At 40.3% G+C, this 21,119-nt stretch overlaps 1 protein-coding gene across 2 annotated transcripts; it reads right to left on the bottom strand.

The window, feature by feature from the left end:
- Positions 1 to 11,688: 11,688 nt before the first annotated feature.
- Positions 11,689 to 15,416, bottom strand: LOC147435682 (uncharacterized). Of its 2 annotated transcripts, XM_086488673.1 has the most exons (7): positions 15,313 to 15,416; positions 14,950 to 15,229; positions 13,535 to 13,726; positions 13,141 to 13,317; positions 12,827 to 13,051; positions 12,169 to 12,297; positions 11,689 to 12,081 (listed from the first exon to the last, which is right to left on the bottom strand). In XM_086488673.1, exons 1-7 carry the CDS (start codon positions 15,399 to 15,401, stop codon positions 11,845 to 11,847), a joined length of 1,329 nt encoding a protein of 442 aa, XP_086344799.1. In that variant the 5' UTR covers positions 15,402 to 15,416; the 3' UTR covers positions 11,689 to 11,844. The 2 variants fall into 2 exon arrangements, with proteins under 2 accessions (XP_086344799.1, XP_086344798.1); XM_086488672.1 differs by lacking the exon at positions 15,313 to 15,416 and having other exon boundaries at positions 14,950 to 15,300.
- Between the last annotated feature and the right edge of the window lie 5,703 nt (positions 15,417 to 21,119).

The raw sequence follows: 21,119 nt of genomic DNA, 5'->3' as shown, positions 1-21,119 counted from the left end.
TTAGATGGATGTGTGATTGGCTAAGTGGTGGATGTGTGATGCACCTTCCATTGTTGTAAAAAATCCTAGTGTCACTATCTCATTTTTCATCTCACAAAGAACCCTCTAATTATTAAATTTCTCTCAATAGCATTAAGTAGGCCATAGTGAACTTTCACCTTGTTATATTGGCATGGGGACTCATATGTGGATGTGCACACATAAAGTTGTTACCTAAAATGATCTACCTCAAGTATGTTGGAATTAGGGTTGTAGGGAAACGCCCATAGCTTGGAGAAGACAAAGGAAGCTGAAGGCACACAATAGAGAGCGTATTACTTAGTGTGCAATGGAAAGATAGATAGCCCTAGAGTAATGGGCGTTTATACAATGCATGGGGAAAAAGACCTCCTAAAGAGGGAAAAAATGCCTCGGTGGTCCTAGTGTGTTCACACACATCACTACCACATCTTGGGATAAAACAAACCAAGATGTAAAGTAGTGAAAAATACTCTTGACATCTTGTCAATGCTTAGACCCTGGGCTATGCATAAATCTACTGACCTGTGAGACTGCAAACTGAATATCCGGACTCATGTTGCATACATAAATGAGGCATCCAACAATAGTTTGGTAAAGAGTGATATCTGCAGGATCACTAGCATCATAAAGACTCAATTTCAAACCTGTTTCCATTGGAGTGGCAATAGGTTTGCAATCCTCAAGTCCAAACTTACATAGCAATATCTCTACGTAACTTTTCTGACACAAGGAAATACCACCATCACACTGCTTAAACTGTATACCCAAGTAATGATGCAACAGCCCCAAATCTTTCATCTTGAAAGTAGCATTCAAATCAGCCTTAAATTCAGCAATATGTCTCTCATTTGGTCTAGTGATCAACAAATCATCTACATAAAGAACCACAATGAGAAGTACATCACCTTCACGCTTTACATACAATGTGCTTTCTGTTGGACTGTTACGAAAGCCTTGTTTGACCAAATGAGTGTGAGCCTTATCATACCAAGCACGAGGAGATTGGTTCAACCCATACAAAGCTTTGTTACATTTGCACACCTTATCCTCTTGTCCTTTCTTAACAAAACCGCGAGGCTGTGTTACATAAACTTCCTCAAACATGTCACCATTCAAGAAAGCAGTAATAATGTCTGATTGATGTACATCCCAACCAAAATGAGCTGCCAATGCACATAGAAAATGCACAGTAGTCATACGACAAGTGGGAGCAAAAGTTTCTTCATAATCTATGCCATTCTATTGCGCATAGTCTTTTGCAACAAGTCAAGCCTTATGGCGATCAATCTCACCATCCAGCTTGCGTTTCAACTTGTAAACCCACTTCGTAGCAATGGCCTTTTTGCCAGCAAGAAAATCACATAAAGTCCATGGTTCATTTTCTATAAGTGCAGCATATTCTAATTGCATGGCATCCATCCAATTTTCTGAATTCTGTGCTTCATCAAGAGACAGAGGTTCCTCAAGATCATGTAAGCTAGACACAGCCAAAGCATAACAATCTGATGCATAAGATGCATGGCGAGAACTTGAATGAGTACGACTAGACAAAGGTGCATCTAGTTTACTATCACGCAATGTATGCACCATCCATTTTGGCATACCTCTAGCCTGCTCCAGCCCTTTCCTCATCAAGTACATCATGTACATCTACATCAGTAATAGGTTGATTTGTAACATTTTCAAAAAGACCCATAGGCTGTACATTTGCCTCATTAGAATTTACATTAGAACTTCCACCACTGAAAAGAGGCAAAAGTGTCATAAATGTCCTGTGAGCTGACATCACGGTCTCTAGTACATGACAGCAAGGGCTGAACAGAATCTTCCACAAACACAACATCATGTGAGACCAAGATACGCTTTGTTTTCGGATGATACAACCTGTAACCTTTTCTTTCAGCACTATAACCAACAAAAATACATTTGATAGCCTTATCATCCAATTTTTTGCGTTGTGTTTGTGGCACCAAAGCATATGCGAAACAGCCAAAAACACGCATGTGCTCAATAGAAGGCTTTCTATCATGCCATGCTTCATATGGAGTAATAGACTTCAAAGCTTTCGTAGGACACCTGTTAAGTACATAAGTGGCACACATGATGGCCTCAAGCCAAAACGAATGTGGCAAAGCTTGACTTTTAACCATACATCGTGCCATTTTTGTAAGTGACCTGTTTTTCCTTTCAGCAACACCATTTTGGTGAGGCGTATAAGGCACTGTACATTGGTGTTTTATTCCACGACTAGCCAAAAATGCATTAAATTCATGAGACATATACTCCCCCCCTCGATCGAAACGGAGGGTGCCCATAGTACATTATTTTGAGACATTTTCAGCCATAGCCAAAAATTGTTTGAAGCACATAAAAACTTTGGACTTTGCTTTAAGTGGAAATACCCATGCATGCCTGGAGTAATCATCAGTAAAATTCACAAAATTAAGGCAATTGCCCAAGGACGGAGTTTGCATGGGCCCACACACATCACTATGCACAAGCTCGAACCTGTATGTGGCCCTTAATGAACCATCCTTTGGAAACTTAGAACACTATATCTTACCCAAAATACAGCCTTCACAAACGTGTTTGACAGGTGCTTCAAGAGGCGGCCCATAAGCAACCATATCAAATTTCTGCAAACGCAGCAAACTGAAAAAATTCAGATGACCAAAACGTGCATGCCAAAGTTTTGCTTCTGAAATAGCCTTTGAATCCAAAACTGCATTTGCAAAATTCTACCCACACTTGTCATACAAAGTGAGCTTATACAGCCCACGGCATAAAATGCCATATGCAACTATTTCATCACCGAGACTGAGATCATGTACTGTACATCTGTCATCCACAAGTTTGACTACAAGACTAAGTCTAGCAAGTGCAGATACATACAAAAGATTCTTCTTGATCCCAGGTACATAAAGTGCATCAACAAGTGTAAAAGAACTGCCATTTGCAGTAGTAAGCACAATCTTTCCAACTCCCTAAACTAGATAAGAGGCATTGTTGGCACAAGTAATTGAATTCCCATGAGGGACAGACTTAAGAGAGGTGAACAAATCATGATGTGAGGTAATGTGCTTTGTAGCACCACTGTCAAAATACCACACACATGAATCCGCAGCAACTGACATGCATGCATCATGGACAGCAGGATTATAGGTACACTCTGCACTAAAAGCCCATTCTGCATCAACATCAGCATCACAGTCTCCTTTCATGGAAGACTCAACAATAGCTGCATTTGTAGTGGAACTAGCATTTACAATGTCCAACCACCCTCTTTCTTCTTAGCCTCTTTGGCCTTCAACTTAGGGCTTGATCAAGTGATCATTATCTTTATAATAATAGAAACGCATCTTCTTTTTTTCCTTATCACCAAAATTACTGGACGAATTGCTGCCAGTAGAAGCATTAGGAATAGGTGATTTTCCACTCGCAGAAGAACCATAAGAAGTGGTTGCATTGCTATTACCACCCTTTCTTTGAGGAGCAATAAAATCCTGTTCAACTGCTTGCTGTCTAGTCCCTTTTTTTCTAGAAAGTGGTTCTTGCAAACAGCAATGTGCACAATGCATCAAACTTGATTACTTCAGGATTTCCTTGGGTCATGAGTCTCCAAGTACTAGCAAAAGTATGGTAAGAGTCTGGCAAGGCATCAAGAACAGTCTGCACAAGGGAACTGTTTAAAATGACTTCACCTGCAGAAATAAGTTTCTCATTGATATCCTTAACACCAGCAAGGAAAGTGTCCATGTCATCTTCCTCATGCATAATCTTCGATTTCAGCTCTTTACGTAACAATGCAATATTAGCCTCATTGAGACTTGCATAAAGACCAGCTAGAATATCCCAAGCCTGTTTTGCAAATTTTGTTGAACGAATGTGAGGAGTAATGGTGCGCTTCACAGACAACGCAATCAATGCATGAGATTGCGCATCTTTTACATCCCAACGGGCTTGTTCTGCCATAGGCAAGACAACTCTAACATCAGCAAGACCTACAACATCCTCAAGATCGCTTACATCCTCAGAACTAGGACGTACATCAATGCCCTACACAATATTACAGACACCCTTTGACACAAGAACATGTTGCATCATGTAAGCCCACATAGCGTAATTGTCCCCATCCAACATGTCCTCAGCAGCAATAAACATCTTAAACACATATATGTTGTTGTCAGCCATGAAAAATTTCTGCGCCTGATGTGAAAACTGCCAGAAATGAGGAGAAACTGGGTGAGAAGCACGTGCTATATAACATAACCCGCAGTAGAGTGTATGGGACCTGTTATATACAGTAATTGTCACTGATAGAAATTTTGCACAAAATGATGAAATTGCATGTGCAAACTTGGCTGTAGTGGAAACGAAGGTCGAAATGAGCTTGAAATGAAATTTTGTCGACCTGCTGACGCTCGCCAAAGATCGTTGAAATCTGAGAAAACGAACAATGGTGTTCTAGTGACGCTGGCGACTAAGCCCGGGAGGACGTGACTTGCTCTGATACCAATTGTTGGAATTAGGGTTGTAGGAAAACGCACACAGCTTGGAGAAGACGAAAGAAGCTCAAAGCACACAATAGAGAGTGTATTACTTAGTGTGCAATGGAAAGGTAGATAGCCCTAGAGTGATGGGCGTATGTATAATGCACGGGGAAAAAAACCTCTTAAAGAGGGAAAAAATGCCCTGACGATCCTAATGTGTTCACACACATCACTACCACATGTATATAGTAACAAAGTATGGATATCATTAGGTAAAAATGATATAAGAAAACTTTTACAAAACTCCATATGTAACTTATATAAAATTTTGTTATGTCATTTGGGTTAGCTAATGCATTAAGAATCACATTTTCAATAATCATCAAGATTTTGTAATCGCTCCATTTTATGACATTCTTTGATGATTACATGTGTGACATTCTTTGATGATTACATGTGTGTCTGACTTGAAGAATAAGTTGTATTTGAATCTTGAGAAAAGTGCTTTCTTTAAATTTTAAATTTTGTACTTACCTCACAGTCTCTAGAAGGCATTCATGTTGATCCCAAAAAGATTGAGGCTAGTAGGCACGCCCAATTTTGCATTCCTTAATTTTGTCAGAATCCAATGAGATACCTTTGTTTCAAGGGATTAAAAGTAAAGCTAAGTGTTTTAAGGCCTCGTCCCACCAAGTGGTTAGAGGAGTTCGAAGTGCGCAAAATTGAGGAGTCAAGCTCTCACTTGACACGTGGAGCACTTGGAGTGACTACTCGTATACAAAAACATACAGAATTCCGTTTCTTGAATTTGCCGAGAGGAAATTGTAGAAAATTAGGTCTATTATTAGGTTTTTATACTATTTTTTTCTATTTTGGGGCGGAATTTTTCCTTTTCCCCTCGCCCACAACCGGCATTTTCTAAATTCAAAACGGCACGATTTTAACTTGAGACACATTTTTCCTAAAACTGGTCGCACAGGTGGCGTCTCCTACGATTCTCGAAGGGTTTGCTCTTTGTGGCTGCCAGGTGGAAGAGGAAGAAGAAGAGAGTGTGAACGTCGTAGGAGACTATCCAACAGACCTTCAAGACCTAGCCGAGGAGCAGAGTTGAACTCAAGACCTCTTATGTGAGTGAGAGAGAGAGAGAGAGAGAGAGAGAGTGAATTTTTGAAAGACATCTGTGATCGTGGCCGAGAGACAGCAACACCGAGAGAGACCGGAAGATTTTTTTGGCTTCCTGTGCATTGCATTGATTTTGTAATGCGGCAGGGCGCGGCGGCAAGGACATCAAGCCAGAGAGACACGGGGGCACGGAGGGGAGCTAGGCGGGGCAAAGAGAGAGAGACCTTTTTATTTCCTGTGCTCTCCGGAAACCGGACAGGCGACTGAGTCCCATGGCAGACATACGCAGGGTTTATGGGAGGGTTGCAGGTGCAGAGTATACCCACAGATGCCAACTTGGAGTGGCGGCGAGTAGCGTCCAAGGAGCGAGCCAAGAATTGTGTGGTGGAGCAGACCTCGACCAGGTCCTGTTCAGAAGCAGGACCGGCGGTGGGGGACAGGAGCTGCGCCTCACTCGAGATCGCAGGGCTCACAGGACGGCGATGGCAAAGCACATCGGCCGAGGGAACGGAGGAGAGACAAACAGGCTATTTTACCTGTTTTGGGGACACAGGGAGGAAGGGATCTGGCGAGATTCGGTTTAAAAGAGCATCGTAGACCCAGTAGTAGAAGGACCAAAATCTAAGAATTTACATGAGTTAGGACTTTTCTTGGCTTGTGTAGATAGTATAAAAATTTATCAAAACTTTTACATGAAAGGAACATGATACCACTTTGCTATTGAACTAATACTTGCATAAATGAATTGATATTAATTTTTTTATCAATTGAAAGCGCTATCGATCACAAGAAAGTTATTGATTGATAGCGCATTTAATAGATAGAATATTTATATCTAGCCATGTGAGACATCATTTGATTGCACCTTGAATCTCTCTCTCTCTCTCTCTCTCTCTCTCTCTCTCTCTAGTTGCACACACATACCCTCTCTACCTCCACTCAGGTGATTAGCAAGTATTATAAACATTCAAATAATTAAAATATTTTATATTTTTCAAGTTCTGTAAACATGTATGTGTGTTCGTATACCTTGGGCGTGTACTTCTTGCATATGGGGTGTGTACAATATATAGGCTCTACCTGCAAAGTTTGTTCACCATTTGGTGCATAGTAACCCAAAGTAGTTTAGGAGGTTGGGGTTTAGATATTACCATGGATTGTTCTCAATGAATATAGTCTCTTACTCCCACAATAATCCAGAAAAAAATTGAATAGAACACCTCTTGTTTGACTCACCCACAATGTTTTCACTTGAGGTGCTACTCTAGTTGATCTTGGGATGTCTTAGGTTCTTAGAATGGGACGAGATTACATGCATTACCATTGTTTAACCATTTGAGTTTGCTTGGGTGCAGTTTGGTTTGCTTCATTATTTAACCATTTGAGCTTGCTTGCATTACCATTGTTTAACCATTTGAGTTTGCTTGGGTGCAGTTTGGTTTGCTTCATTATTTAACCATTTGAGCTTGCTTGCATTTGAAGTTGCTTGATCATTTGACCATTTGATTTCTCTTGATTGCATTGTTTGGCTAGTTGAGTTTTTAGTGATTGTGTGATTTGTGGCATGCATTCTATGGTCATAAAGTCTTGCATATTAACTTGTAATTATCATCACACGAGTATAACTATTTTTCTACATCTCTTGTTTACTTTTTCCTACAGTTATGACTTGTGTGATTGATGCACATGTGATGTAGGTACACTCCATACATCATGGCCATGAAATATCACAAAATTAGAGCATCATGTTATAAAGGAGTTTGTATGCCTACAACTTCATTTTTCTAAAGAGAACCACTTCCAAAGCTCATTCAAAGCTAGTGCATACAAGCCCTTATTGATAGAATATGTCAAGATACATACATTGCTATACTTGAGAGGTTTATCCAAGCATCGAGTTGCCTAGATATTTTGAAAGAGTACCCGCCTTGATGATTGGCTAGAATGATTGCAGAAGGAGGGAAAGAGCCTCCAATATAGCAAGATCCTCAAAGATATGGAGAGCACTCTTGAGACCTTTAAGGAAAATATTTGAATAGTATACATGGATTTCTACACACCATCACCTTCTTGCATGCAAAAAATGTCACTCACAATGATATCCATGGGAGGAATGTACTGCTCCATTTTGGATGGCATGGTGTCTGCATGGGCTTTCACAATTTGGGACAAGCTACCCTCTATGCCACTACGAAGGCATTCCCTACTTTGCCAAACTTGCTACCGTCTATACACACAAAATGGAAGAGGAGGTATTAGTGGGCGGCACCAAGTGTATATCTAAAAACCCACTAGTTTATACAAAATTGTAGGATTTGTATACCCTAGTCAAAGCACATACTGGAGATATATGAATTATTTGCCCCAAGAAGACAATGCCCATTACCTTGTCTAGGTATCAGAGTACAAGAAAGCCCTCAATCGTTGTGCGGAAGATGCTATTCTCTCTTGCACAGATTCACATGCACACAAGGAGCCGCACTAGTGAGCCAAGGAGAGAGCGTGACATCTTTAGAATTGAAGCTTTCCAACAAACACACATGGATTGCGGAGCTGGAGGTTATAGTAGCAGGATACGGGGGAAAGTATGAGCGTTTATCCCTCGTCCTTGCAATAGAGAATGATGTTTTTGGATTTGATGAGCTTCTAGCCAATGAGTAGTGTCAGGGCATATGAGCCATTGTAATGTTTGTGATTGAGTGACATTCACTCTATCTACTCAAAATTTTGCAAAGCTTTGACATTGAGCACCTTTTTGTACTTGCAAGCACTCTTATAAATAGATGTGCACAACCTCAATAGTAACTACGCTCAAGAAAAGAACCTATGCAAAACAGCAATCGATATTTCAATTGGTACTCTAGTTTAAGAAAAAAATAAGCAAAGGAAACGTAATATTCCATGGTAACTAATTTTATATGTGCTTGACATTTTTGTAACTCTCATGAAAATTCTTTATGACTAGAATTGAATAGAGAAAATCGTGTGGGTCAAATATGCAATATTTTAGTTAATTCAATTAACGACCATATAAAACGTTTAGTTCATTTAAATTTGAAATGTTTTATGCTAATTATATACTAGATGTATGACTTCATTACTTAAGGTGATACTATTTGATGGTTATGCAAGCCATATTTGATGATTTATGTCATATCCCCAAAGTTGTGCATGTTAAAATTACTTTTTTAATTTATCAAAGATTAGTCTTGAAATAAAGTCCACTCTTGAAGTTTTTAAATTCATCTCAATTATTTGTATACAAATACCTCTTATGGACATAAGTGGGGAATCTGTATGTACACTTCTATTAGTTTTTCATAGCAATGTTTGTTTTGCGAGAAAGTAAACACTATGATTTTTTTTATGAGCTTAAACTAGAGGATATTTGTGAGTTTCAAACCTTGAAAAATGTTTGAGTTGATGGGTGTTGGCCTATAGATACTTTATAGACCTTAAGTTTTTCCCCATAACCTTACCATGTTATTGAAAGAGGCCTTGGAAGACCAATATTTTCCTCTTTGTCAAAATTTTCAAGATTTAGGTTTTTTTATTATAACATGTCACCTTCTTTGTTAAGCCGGTGATGATAAGCCTCGATGAGATGCGTTAAAAATCCAACTTGTAATCTTTAGCACCTCAAGGCTCGACCGGGGAGCTTGAGATGTTTTGTAATTTCATGTTGTGCTTAATACAATACACTCACAATTTTGTGAGTTTTGCCAAAAAAAAAAAGGTTTTTTTATTATAACAAAGATCTAGTCCAAGAACTAAGTTAAGAAGCTAAACTTCTTGTGCTATTAAGTTATTTTTCTATCCATAAAACTTGAGATATATGCAAAATCAAATTTTAATGAGAAGTTATATTTAGTTTATTGAAATTTTGTTAAAACTACACTAAGTTTTTATGATATTTCCATCTTAAAACCATCGTAATGTTAATATGGTATTTATTTTGGCAAAATAAAAATTTGGCTTTATCCTTCACCTCGTAACTAACCTAAAGCATGAACATGACCTATAAATCTAGTTTCTAGCTTAACCAAATAGTTATGACAAGTTTCTAGTTCCTAGAAAACAAGCACTTTGAGTGCCCAATTACAAAACTAGTCTTAATTTTTTCAAAACACACAACATTATTTAAACCTACAAAAATGCAAGGGCTTGTCAATGCCTCACTTTATAATTTCTATTTGTTAAGGTTAAACCCTAACAGTCTATATGCCAACACACATATACACTAAAGACAGTAGAGCTATTGGTTGCCAATGGCATCAAGTGTCGTGCAAATTCCAAAAAACTTCCCAATCAACTATCAAAAATTCCCAATACGTGTACCATTTCAAGATGGAATTGCGCCAACTTTTGCACAATCTTACTTCGTGAGACAATGAAGATCTATTTTTAAGTGTCTTGGACAAAAGTATTCACCAAAGAGCTCACAAGTGAATGGTTTCATCGTCAGAGTCGAGGGTCGCGGGCCATCCAGTCTGCATTGTCAATCAACAAGAGTTTCCCGAGGAAAATTCTACCTTGCAACCGTCAGATGTACAGACGTCAACACTCAAAATGTTCACGTGTCTTCTCCAATCATCGTTGGCGATGATTGCATGGCAACTCGATGCTCGGAATAATAGCATGGCTGCTCCAAGAATTGCACACCAACTGAGAGTAGGCAATTCGGCTCTATGCTCGCTTAGCAAAACATACTACCCATAGACATTGACTTACTAGCCCCACTCTCCCCAACTATGACGGCCGAGAAAGGACAGTGAGTATCCTTTCCCTCGTAAAAATACCTCCCCATGGCTCCCAACAAAGAAGTAGCTCCCCATGGCTCTCGACCTCTGCCAGCTGCTATTTTTACAGGCAAAGGACACTATCCATTCCCTATCCCTTAAGAGCCCACAACACCATCCAAAATCCTAGTTCTATCATCCTCTATTGAGGAAGAAGCAATCTTTTTATAAGAGTTGCAGAAACATGTCTTTAGAGATGTTTGCAAGGCTGAGGGGGGGCATTTTGGTAAATTTGGCGGGAAATTTTGAGATCTGGGAGTAATTTGAGAATTTCCACAAATTACACCTTTATATCTTTGTCTGGACTAATCACCATAAATTACCAAATCTAAGCTGGCTATTGCCGCATAGCACACCCGTAGTGTTAGCTCATATATTTGCAATACAGATTGTATATGAATGCTGCCATTGTAAGCCTAGAATTATGAAGAGTACTGGTAACTCTGGCTACCATGACAGGAGAAATACATGAATCGCAGATCAAGCAGTTCATGCCATGCTACATTTCAAGAGGCCATTTGTCAAGTGAAATACATGAATCGCAGATCAAGCAGTTCCTGCCATGCTACATTTCAAGAGGCCAATTGTCAAGTGAGATGAGCTTCACAAGAAATGGTCCGGGCATGTGCTAGCTCTTGCGACTATGATAAATTCGCGATCTTCTTCACTATACACAGAAAACTGTCCGAGAGGAAATCTGCATTGTTCACATACGCACGAAATTTCCAAAAGAAGCAATTTTAGACCATTGATCGTCAAAGACAACATGCTTGGTTTATGGCTAGACAAATAGAAGCGAGGAGCAGGGCGATCAAATGCTACCCTGCTTTTACCTGTAGCAGGGGGCAATAGCAAATTTCAAGGAAATTAACTTCTGCAACAAAAAGAACCCCGGAGCTAGCCATCCAATTCAAGACAACTTTCCTCAAGTGTTTAGGAGGGGGTCTAGTAACAAGACTCAGCGTATTCAGCTAAATGTTTGCATTCCATCCCACAAGCAAAAGAGTCATTAGGGCATGAACTCTGGCTAAAGTCTACAAAGAACTGCAGCATAACACCAGAAACACGCCATTGATCTGGATTCCAGCATCCATATTCTACGGAACTTACAAGAAGTGTAAACAGAATAAGTACATTCAGCATATAGCATAGCTTCCATCCTCGGTGATGGTAACAACAATACAAAATGACAACAAAGCATGCTTGTTCAATAGAAAACAAACACAACCTAAATATCGAACGCTGGATACGAGAAATGAGTCAAAAACAAATAAACTACGGCTTTTTCACAACAGAACCTATTCCAATACACCCGGCGCATGTGATCTCTTCTGCGCTTTATGCAGACTCAGACAAGAACTTCACAAAATGACCCTATACAAAAGACATTCTGCGAACAAGCCATCAACATGCTAATGTGAACGGAACTTGTCTCGATCATGTGGAGTGGTATAATCAAGGCCGGGACCCACAGGAATAATGCCGAAGGGATTTATAGAGGGATGACTGCAGTAGTAATGTTTCTTTATATGATACATGTTCACTGTATCCGCAATGCCGGTCGATTGATAGATATCCTTGGTGTAATTGAACAGATTGTGGTACTCCCTCAAATTCCTTCTGTTACATTTGAAATGAACCACATACACCTGCGGGGGCAAAAGAAAAAGGGTCATCAAACACGAGAAACAGCTGACAACCTCCTTGCAATTTCAAATGTCCATGTCCGAAATTACCTCATCAAATCTGATCAATGTAGCAAAGAGCCGTATATCTGACTCTGTTAGTACATGCCCACACAGGTAACGTTGAGTGCTCAAAATTTCTTCGCATTTGTCTAAAGCATTGAACAATTCCTCCACCGCCTGCACCATGTCATCAAACTCTATTAGAAAACCATACAATCGATGCATTTTGCATCTAAGTACCCAAATCCTAAGGAAGAAATTAGACCCACACACACAATCTTAAAAAAAGGAGCGACGGAAATTATACACCTTAGGAACTTCCTATTCTCTTCCTCATACTTAATCCACCCAAAAGAATAATGGAAAAATGCAAATTCTGGTTAAAGGCCACAAGTGATTCCAACAAAACATGTAAGGGTATTTGTGTTTCTATTGCACCCTTGCTAGGGAGTAGATGTAGTCCAAACCATCGCAGGCATACACAGAGAAAAGGTTAGAAGCTCTTGATTAATGATAAATCAAAAAACTTATGTGAAAAATATATTTTCACTCAAATCAAATCAAAAGCAAGAAGCTGGCGGGTGCCAGCAGATCAAGCCATGTTTCAAAACAATGTCTCGCTAAACACAACACTAAATGCACATTATCACCATAATCCCATTTCCAAAAAGCTAAGAGAGCACATGGGAAGGGATAGCATTATTACCTCATCGTATGGCTTCTGCTGCTTTGCAAATCCACATCGATAAACACCATTGTTGATAGAGTCGTAAATGAAAGAATTCACCTCATCGATCTTGCCTTTAAGATGAGCAGGAATCAAATCACAGTTGCTGTGCTTAGCAAATTCGACAAACTCGCTGTTGAACATCTGAACAATATCTGAGCTCTCATTATTGACGATGGTCCTTTTTACTTTGTCCCATAAAACCTGCAAGGGCAGTGGAAGTCAGAGACATGCACTGCAGAGACAAGCACAATGATGCATTATTAAAAGCAGTCAAGTTGAATGAAGCTTACTGGAACTGAGCACTTTCCAGAATATCCAGGAACCGCAAGTTCATAAAGCTCTCGAATGCTCTTTGCACCATTTATTGGGTCCGGCTGGGCACCTGGCTCCTCATCCTCTGAAGAGGGGAAAACCCATCCAAAGTGCTCCTCTCCTTCTCTGGTTCTTTCCCATTTGGGCTTTGTTACCTATAGAGGATGAAGGATTGGTGATCAACCAATAAGCAATAGTATTTTAGCAGCAACTTGATAGAACAAGCAAAGCCGACGCAATCCTTCCCGTACAATGCATGCTGTTTTATCAACACAAACACTAAATGAACATCATCAACATAATCCCATGGCCAAAAATCCAAGCGTGTGCATGCCTTAATGAAAGATGCAGAAAGATACAGCTGAGACTTACAGTAACGCCAATGGCGTCTTCAAGACCCTTTAATTTAAGGAAGGCATAGCAGCGCGAGGCCCAAGGGCAAGCATAAGAAATGTAAAGGTGGTAGCGGCCTGCCGCAGCTGGAAATTCAGCAGAAGGGTCCCGAGAGATGAAGTTTCTGAAGGTGGATGCTGTACGCCTGAATGCACCATCATTACTCATTTCCTGAAAGCCGACTCAAAATAGAGAAAGAATCATTTATTCACACCGTGCAAAGTACAAGCAATCGGAAAAGATCCGAATGATCAAACAACATTCAATAATCTGGCAAGCATAGTATTTAAGCCAAGGAACCTCTCTCTGTTCTATATTCCCTCTAAAAGGGGAATGATCAGCAGAAAACTCATGCAAAAAAAGTATCAAAACTTCTTTGTACTCAATTAATTGGAATTAGTACTAAATCTTTGTTCTGTTGTTGTTTCACAAGTAGCGTTTACATAACAGAAATACACATACCCAAAAGAATCATGTGCATGGGATCCAGCAAAAATTACAGAGAAAAAACCGTCTAGTCATATTTAATCAAATCCAGAACGATTATCACAAAGCCATGAAACCTCAATTCTGTTCTTTATTCCCTCTAAAGGGGAATGATCAGAAGAAACCTCATGCAAGAAAAGTATCAAAACTTCTTTGTGCTCAATTGATTGGAATTAGTACTAAATCTTTGCAGTTCTGTTGTTGTTTCACAAGTAGCGTTTACATAACAGAAATTACACGTACCCAAAAGCATCATGTGCATGGGATCGAGCAAAAATTACAGAGAAAAAAGCATCTAGTCATATTCAACCAAACCCAGAACAATTATCACAAAGCCAAAAAACCTCAATTCTGTTCTTTATTCCCTCTAACAGGGAATGATCAGAAGAAAACTCATGCAAAAAAAATTATCAAAACTTCTTTGTACTCAATTGATTGGAATTAGTACTTGATCTTTGCAGTACTGTTGTTGTTTCACAAGTACCCAAAAACATCATGTGCATGGGATCGAGTAAAAATTACAGAGAATAAAGTGTCTAGTCATATTCAATCAAACCCAGAACAAATATCACAAAGCCAAGAAACCTCAATTCTGTTCTTCATTCCCTCTAAAGGGGAATGATCAGAAGAAAACTCATGCAAGGAAAGTATCAAAACTTCTTTGTACTCAATTGATTGGAATTAGTACTAAATCTTTGCAGTTCTGTTGTTGTTTCACAAGTAGCATTTACATGACAGAAATTACACATACCCAAAAGCATCATGTGCATGGGATCAAGTAAAAATTACAGAGAAAATAGCGTCTAGTCATATTCAAGAACAGCTATCACAAAGAAGAGCAGCAGCTGTTTGGTTTAACACAGGAAGAAGGAACACAGAGAATGAATAGACAGAGACAGACAACATGCCTGAAGAGCAGTTGTGGCCGGTGCCATCTTCGGAATACACACACAGGAAATGCTCTGCACCCACGAATTATTTGCAGTTGTTACACGCGTCGGTGGTGACAAGAAAGGCGAGATAACTCCAGCCAACAGCGAGGATTGCAGGTGTACCCTGCGCTCTGGAGGCGGCGAGAAGCAGACAAGCTTGCAGGACTGTGAGAAAGGAAAACCCTTGGACGCAGATGGGCTGCTTGGTAGAAGGCTAATGGCAGCTACTGGACTTCTGCGTGCTGCATGTGTAGGTCTACACAAACCCAATAGGAGATCTGTGTGTCGCTTCAAGTGGAGGCAAGGGAACGGTGACGATGAAATTGCCATGACGGCCACTTTTCTGGGCTTTTCCTCTCTTGAGGCATGCGTCCGACGCCCGTGCGTACGTATCGGCGTACGTCTCGCCATATGTCATCCAGGTCCATTGTCTCTGGCTCTCTGCGCTCTGCACGTGTAGAATGAGCGAGCAGCAGAAATTCAGAGGGCTGCCGCCAGAGTCCAGCCGGTCGGGTGGGGCTATGTAGTCTGGGCCTATGGCGCACGTGCGTTTTGTAATCCCTAATGTCCAAACAAAAACCTATAAAATAATCCTCTCCATGCATACAGAAGTAATAGGGGTCGCGCCATGGCTAACAGGGTGGTAGAAGGGAGTTGGTTGCATCCTGAAGGGAGGAAGTCTGGTGTAATGCAGCTGGCGAGAACAACGTTGAAAAGCAACTGCAGTGATTGGCTTGATCTTGAGAGAGTTGCGCTGCTTCATTGCTGCCCTTTGGCAGAGAACGGATTTTGAGCCAACTTCTGAAATATCAAAACTGCAGATTAAAGGCCATTGGTCGACCAAATACCTGAATGAGGAACGGTTCGAATCGCAGGTGATATGAACATGAAGATATGAGCAACGGAGGTAAATATGAATGGGGCGTTCCGAGTAGGTAGGGAACATATAATCAAAATGGGGCAAGTTATGCTTATTTTCATTCACTCAGATAGAGAGATAGAGAGAGAGAGAGAGAGAGAGAGAGAGAGAGAGAGAAGCTTAGAGAATTCTATCGTGTTTCCTTCTGCTGCGACCACCACAGTAGCCCTTACTCCACCAGATCTGACATGTATGATCATTAACCCTACATGTAACATTTAATGGCCTAGTAACTTGTGTGTAGTGGAAAATAGCATGAACATAGTGAGCGTTTTATTAGAATAGATTCCTAATGAGCATCACAAGAGTGCTTGGGTGGAGAGAGCAACAAAACGCATAACACCTAGTTAGATAGGCATGAACAATACTTCAAAAGAGAGAGAAATTAAGCTATTGACAACAGTTGAGGACCGGATTTACATGGAGCCGGTCCCCCCTCCAAAAGGCTTTGTATTATAGGTTTCCCCCCGTAAAGGGAGACATTTAACAATACAATTCTTTGTGTTCCTTCAATAACTAGCTAGTGCAATGAAGATGGAAGCTTCAAGCATTAAGCAAACACTTATAAAACACAACATCAATTCCCTCACAGTCTCAGACCCAAGATCTCACACACCTTCGAAGATGGTGAGAGCTAGCGGGGTATGAGAGTAGATTGAGAGGAAGAAGGAGTGGTCTTAGGAGAAAGAAGTATATCTCCTCACATAATCACTCATAATAGGATCCCTATCTTACCCTACGACATCGTTCCAGAAAGGATGACTAATACATTTGGCGCTTGAGAGCCTAAGCTTCCGCAAGCATGTCTGCACATTAGTCCTATCTGTAACATTTAATGGCCTAGTAACTTGTGTGTAGCGTAAAATAGCATGAACATAGTGAGCATTTCATTAGAATAGATTCCTAATGAGATTAACAAGAGTGCTTGGGTGGAGAGAGCAACAAAAAGCATAACACCTAGTTAGATAGCATGAACAATACTTCAAAAGAGAGAGAAATTAAGCAATTAACAATAGTTGAGGACCGGATTTGCATGGAGCTGGTCCCCCCTCCAAAAGGCTTTGTATTATAGTTTCTCCCATCAAGAGAGACATTTTACAATACAATTTCTTGTGTTCCTTCAATACTAGCTAGAGCAATGAAGATGGAAACTTCATGCACTATGCAAAACACTTATCAAACACAACATCAATTCCCTCACGGTCTCATACCCAAGACCTCACACACCTTCGAAGATGGTGAGAGCTAGCGGGGTATGAGAGTAGATTGAGAGGAAGGAGTATTCTCACGAGAAAGATGTACATCTCCTCACATAATCACTCATATTAGCATAGATTAGTTAGCTTAGTAATTAGCATGGTAGACGAGATGAGCATGCATTGAAGCTTGGCTCTTGGTTGGATTTGCATCACAAGAGTTGTTGGTGTAGGCCTTCCGTCTCACAAGCTTGGAGTAGGTGATAAGCTTTCCATTAAAGCTTGAGAAGGAGAGAGAGTCTTCTTTACTTCACACCTGAGATTGTGTGAGTGTGTGTGTGTGTGTGTGTGATAATGCCTTGCAAAAATCAGCCCCCTCTCTCTCTTGGTCGACCCCTCTTGCTATTTGCTCTTGCTAGCATCCTATTGGACCTCCCCAGGCTTAGCCAATGGTAATTAAGCAGCATAAGTGATAGCCTTTTGACATGTGTCCCCCTTTCCCCTTTTGTGAGAGCTTTAGGTAATTATTTAATCAACTCTCATTGGACCCCTTTCCCTCCTGGCCAATAGGAATCAAGCAAGCCATTGGGCTACTGAATGCTCATTGGTCCCCTTGGGAGACTATCCAATAGTCTTCTAGAGAGCTTAATTCTTATTGGTTCTTTTATTAAGTGTTTTTAAATTAATTAAACTATATTTACTCTAGCCTAATTCTCATTGGTCCACCTCCAAGGCCATCCAATAGGAATTGGGTACACCTTGTGGGCATCTGGGCTAGGGAGCTGACATGTGTCCCTCATTCCCTTTGTGTAAAGGGAGCTTGTGTGTGTGTCTGTGTGTGAGTTTCTCTCTCATCCCCTACTTGCAAGGCTCGCCCCCTCCTATGTAGGGATTGACAAAGACTTTTTGTGACACACACTAAGCATCCAATTTCCCTAGTGTTTGGCTTTTGGACACAACCTTTGAATTTTGGAAGTCTTAATGGGCTGAACCTTAGGGTCTTTTAAGCCCATTGTTGCACATTGCTCTTCTACAGATGGCCCCCCCTTTGGATCCCTATTTTCCCTCCTTTGGATCCCTATCGTGGCCCGGTCTGCTAGCTTAACCAATATTATAGCTTTTTCTCCCCTGGCACTTCCCCATATTAAATGATCAGTTTAACATGAGAAAATCATTTAGGAGAATTAGATATTGATTATTATGACATTACCTCTCTCTTGAAATCATAGTCGTCCTCGACTATGGGGTAGAGAAGATAAAGTATATTCATTTTTCCTTTTTCCTAGCGGGTAGAGGATCCCTATGTTACCCTACGACATCATTCCACAATGGATGACTAGTCCATTTGGTACTTGAGAGCCTGAGGCTGCCGCAAGCATGTATGCACATTAGTCCTATCATCTTCCATAGTAGAGTGGCAAGCTCTACTTGGTGTTCGGGAGACGTCGTCTCCGCAAACTTGATCTAAGCATGCATACTACTTCATTTTTGTGCACAATAAAGAAAAAGAGAGTCTTATAAAACAAAACTTTTGTTCATTTTTAACATTTGTACATTTGCTTACTCTTAGGAACCATTGTAAGCATTGACAAGGTTTAGGTTATCCTTTAATTGTATGCCTTGCATCCATCTAGCATCTTCAAAAGGATAATTCTTAAACTTAATAAGATATCGTCGGATAGTCTTACCGCCTCTTAGTACCTTGTCTTCATGTCGGAGAATGGACTCGGGCTGTAGCACCTCTTCTTGGTCCTCGATCTCCGGTGGGTCTTCAATAGTTGGTTCTTGAGGTGGCTCTCCTTTGTACGGCTTTAGTAGGCTCACATGGAAAGTATTTTGTATGGGCCAATGGTTGGGCAACTTGAGTTGATAGGCCATCTCATTGATTGGCCTAAGAATCTAGAAGGGACCATAGTACCTTTTTGCTAACTTAGCATAGTAATTTTGATGTCCCGTAGGATTCTTGCATGTTGTATGCCTTAATCGGGCCTTGGGAAATTTGAGTAAGACCCAATCATTTTCTTTAAAGGCTTGGGCTCTTATGTGCTTGTCAGCAACAGCCTTTTGCCTTTGTTGTGAGATAGAGATAGCATCCTTAATCTTTTTAAAAGATTCTTGTAGGTCTCAACTATACTCATCTGCAGCAAAGATCTTCCCGTGTACCTTAAGTAGCAAGGGACTTTTTGATCTTCCCTCAAATATTTCAAAAGGTGCTTTTCCTGTGGAAGTATGTACAGTGCTATTGTAGGCATACCCCACTAAGGGTAAGTACTTCTCCCATTGGGATCTTTGATCTCCTTCTGTTACATAGGATTTTAGTAGATCGAGAATTGTTAGGTTAGCTATTTCACTTTGGCCATCCGTTTGCGGGTGATAGGCCGAAGAGAAGTTTAGCCTTGTTCCTAAATTCTCAAAGAGACCCTTCCAGAAATTACTGTTCATTCTATGATCTCTATCCGACACTATGGACATTAAAGCCATGGTACTTGAAGATTTGCGAAATGAAGAGGGTTGCCATTTGATGGGCTTTGATAGTCTTTTTGACAGGTATAAAATGAGCTTGTTTACTGAACCTATCTACTATCGTCCATATTCTCGTATTCCCATGGATAGACTTAGGCAATCCAAAGATAAAATCCATGGATATGCTCTCACATGGTGAATTAGGGATTGGCAAAGGTTGAAGCAATCCAAGTTGCTTCCCTCTATCAAACTTCGTCTTTTGGCATACCACACATTTAGAAACATACTCTTGTATGTTTACTTTCATGGTAGGCCAATAGAAATATGGTTCAATCCCCTAGGGTAGACTGAATCCCTCTATGCCCTGCATAAGGAGGAGCATAAGATTCACACATTACTTTCTCACGTAGTGAGCTAGTAACGCATAGTCTATTGCCATAGAGAAGATAACCATCTTGTAAAGTAAATGGTTCCTCTTTCTTCCCTAGTGCAAGGGCTGAAATCACATCTATAAAATTGGGGTCAATAGATTACTCATCTATCATAGAAGATAGATCATTGTGAGTTGCTATGGAAACCACATTCACTCTTGGCCGTCTTGAGAGTGCATCGGCTACTTGATTATGCTTGCCAGCAATGTGAGCAATATGAAAATGAAATTGCAAAAGGAAATTTGCCCACCTCATTTGTTTGTCGGAGAGCTTGGTCTGCGTCATGAAGTACTTAAGACTTTGGTGATCCGTTCGCTCGCAGAATGAAAGGAGTCCCCAATAAATAGTGCTTCCATGAGTCTAAGGCATGTAGAACTGCAAGGAGTTCCTTTTCATATATGCCTAGAGCTTGCTCAACAGGTCGAGCCTTCGACTTTCATAGCCTATGGCGTGCCCTTCTTGAAGCAAAACAACTCCAAGGCAATCACCACAAGCATCACATTGGACCTTAAATGGCTTTGAGAGATCCGGTAGTGTAAGCACAGGTTGAGAGATAAGCTTTTGTTTAAGCTTTTTGAAAGCATTTTTCTCCTTGGCAGACCATGTGTACCTAACGTTTTTCTTTGTTAGGTCATGTAATGGTCTTGCTATTAGTGAGAACTTTTCTATGAAGCGTTTATAGTATGAGCACATACCTATAAAGCTTCTTAACTCATGAAGATTCTTTGGTTTAGGCCATCCTTTTATTACCTCTAACTTTGATGGATCCATTTGGATGCCATCTTGAGAGATAATGTAACCTAAATACTGAATCTCTTGTAAGAAAAATTTACTTTTCTTTCGATTAACATACAGTTTATTCTCTCTTGGAGCTTGAAATATTACCTGGAGGTGTCGCTTGTGTTCGTCTAATGAATTAGAGTAGATGATGATATCATCAAAGAACACTCCAGTAAAGGTTCGGTGAGGCATGAATAGCTTCTCCACAAGCGGTTGAATGTGGTTGGTGCATTGGTCAAGCCAAAAGGCATGACAATGTATTCATAAAGACCAAACGTAGTGTGAAATACGGTCTATACAATGTCTTGATCAACTATCCTTATTTGATGATAGCCACCTTTTAAGTCAATCCTAATG

This window comes from Adiantum capillus-veneris, chromosome 18 (assembly GCF_014529385.1).
Source record: "Adiantum capillus-veneris isolate H3 chromosome 18, ASM1452938v2, whole genome shotgun sequence".
Lineage (NCBI taxonomy): Eukaryota > Viridiplantae > Streptophyta > Polypodiopsida > Polypodiales > Pteridaceae > Adiantum > Adiantum capillus-veneris.
The sequence above is the reverse complement of the archived record's forward strand: the minus strand, read 5'-3'. Positions and strand labels throughout refer to the sequence as shown.

What these genes read in the sequence shown, in the direction of transcription:
- LOC147435682 (XM_086488673.1), bottom strand. Translation starts at nt 15,401, where the DNA reads ATGGACCTGGATGACATATGGCGAGACGTACGCCGATACGTACGCACG. An exon ending in GAGAGGAAAAGCCCAGAAAA is followed by an intron (nt 15,230 to 15,312) that starts GTGGCCGTCATG and finishes GGGTTTGTGTAG; the next exon opens with ACCTACACATGCAGCACGCA. An exon ending in AGCAGAAGCCATACGATGAG is followed by an intron (nt 12,298 to 12,826) that starts GTAATAATGCTA and finishes GACATGGTGCAG; the next exon opens with GCGGTGGAGGAATTGTTCAA.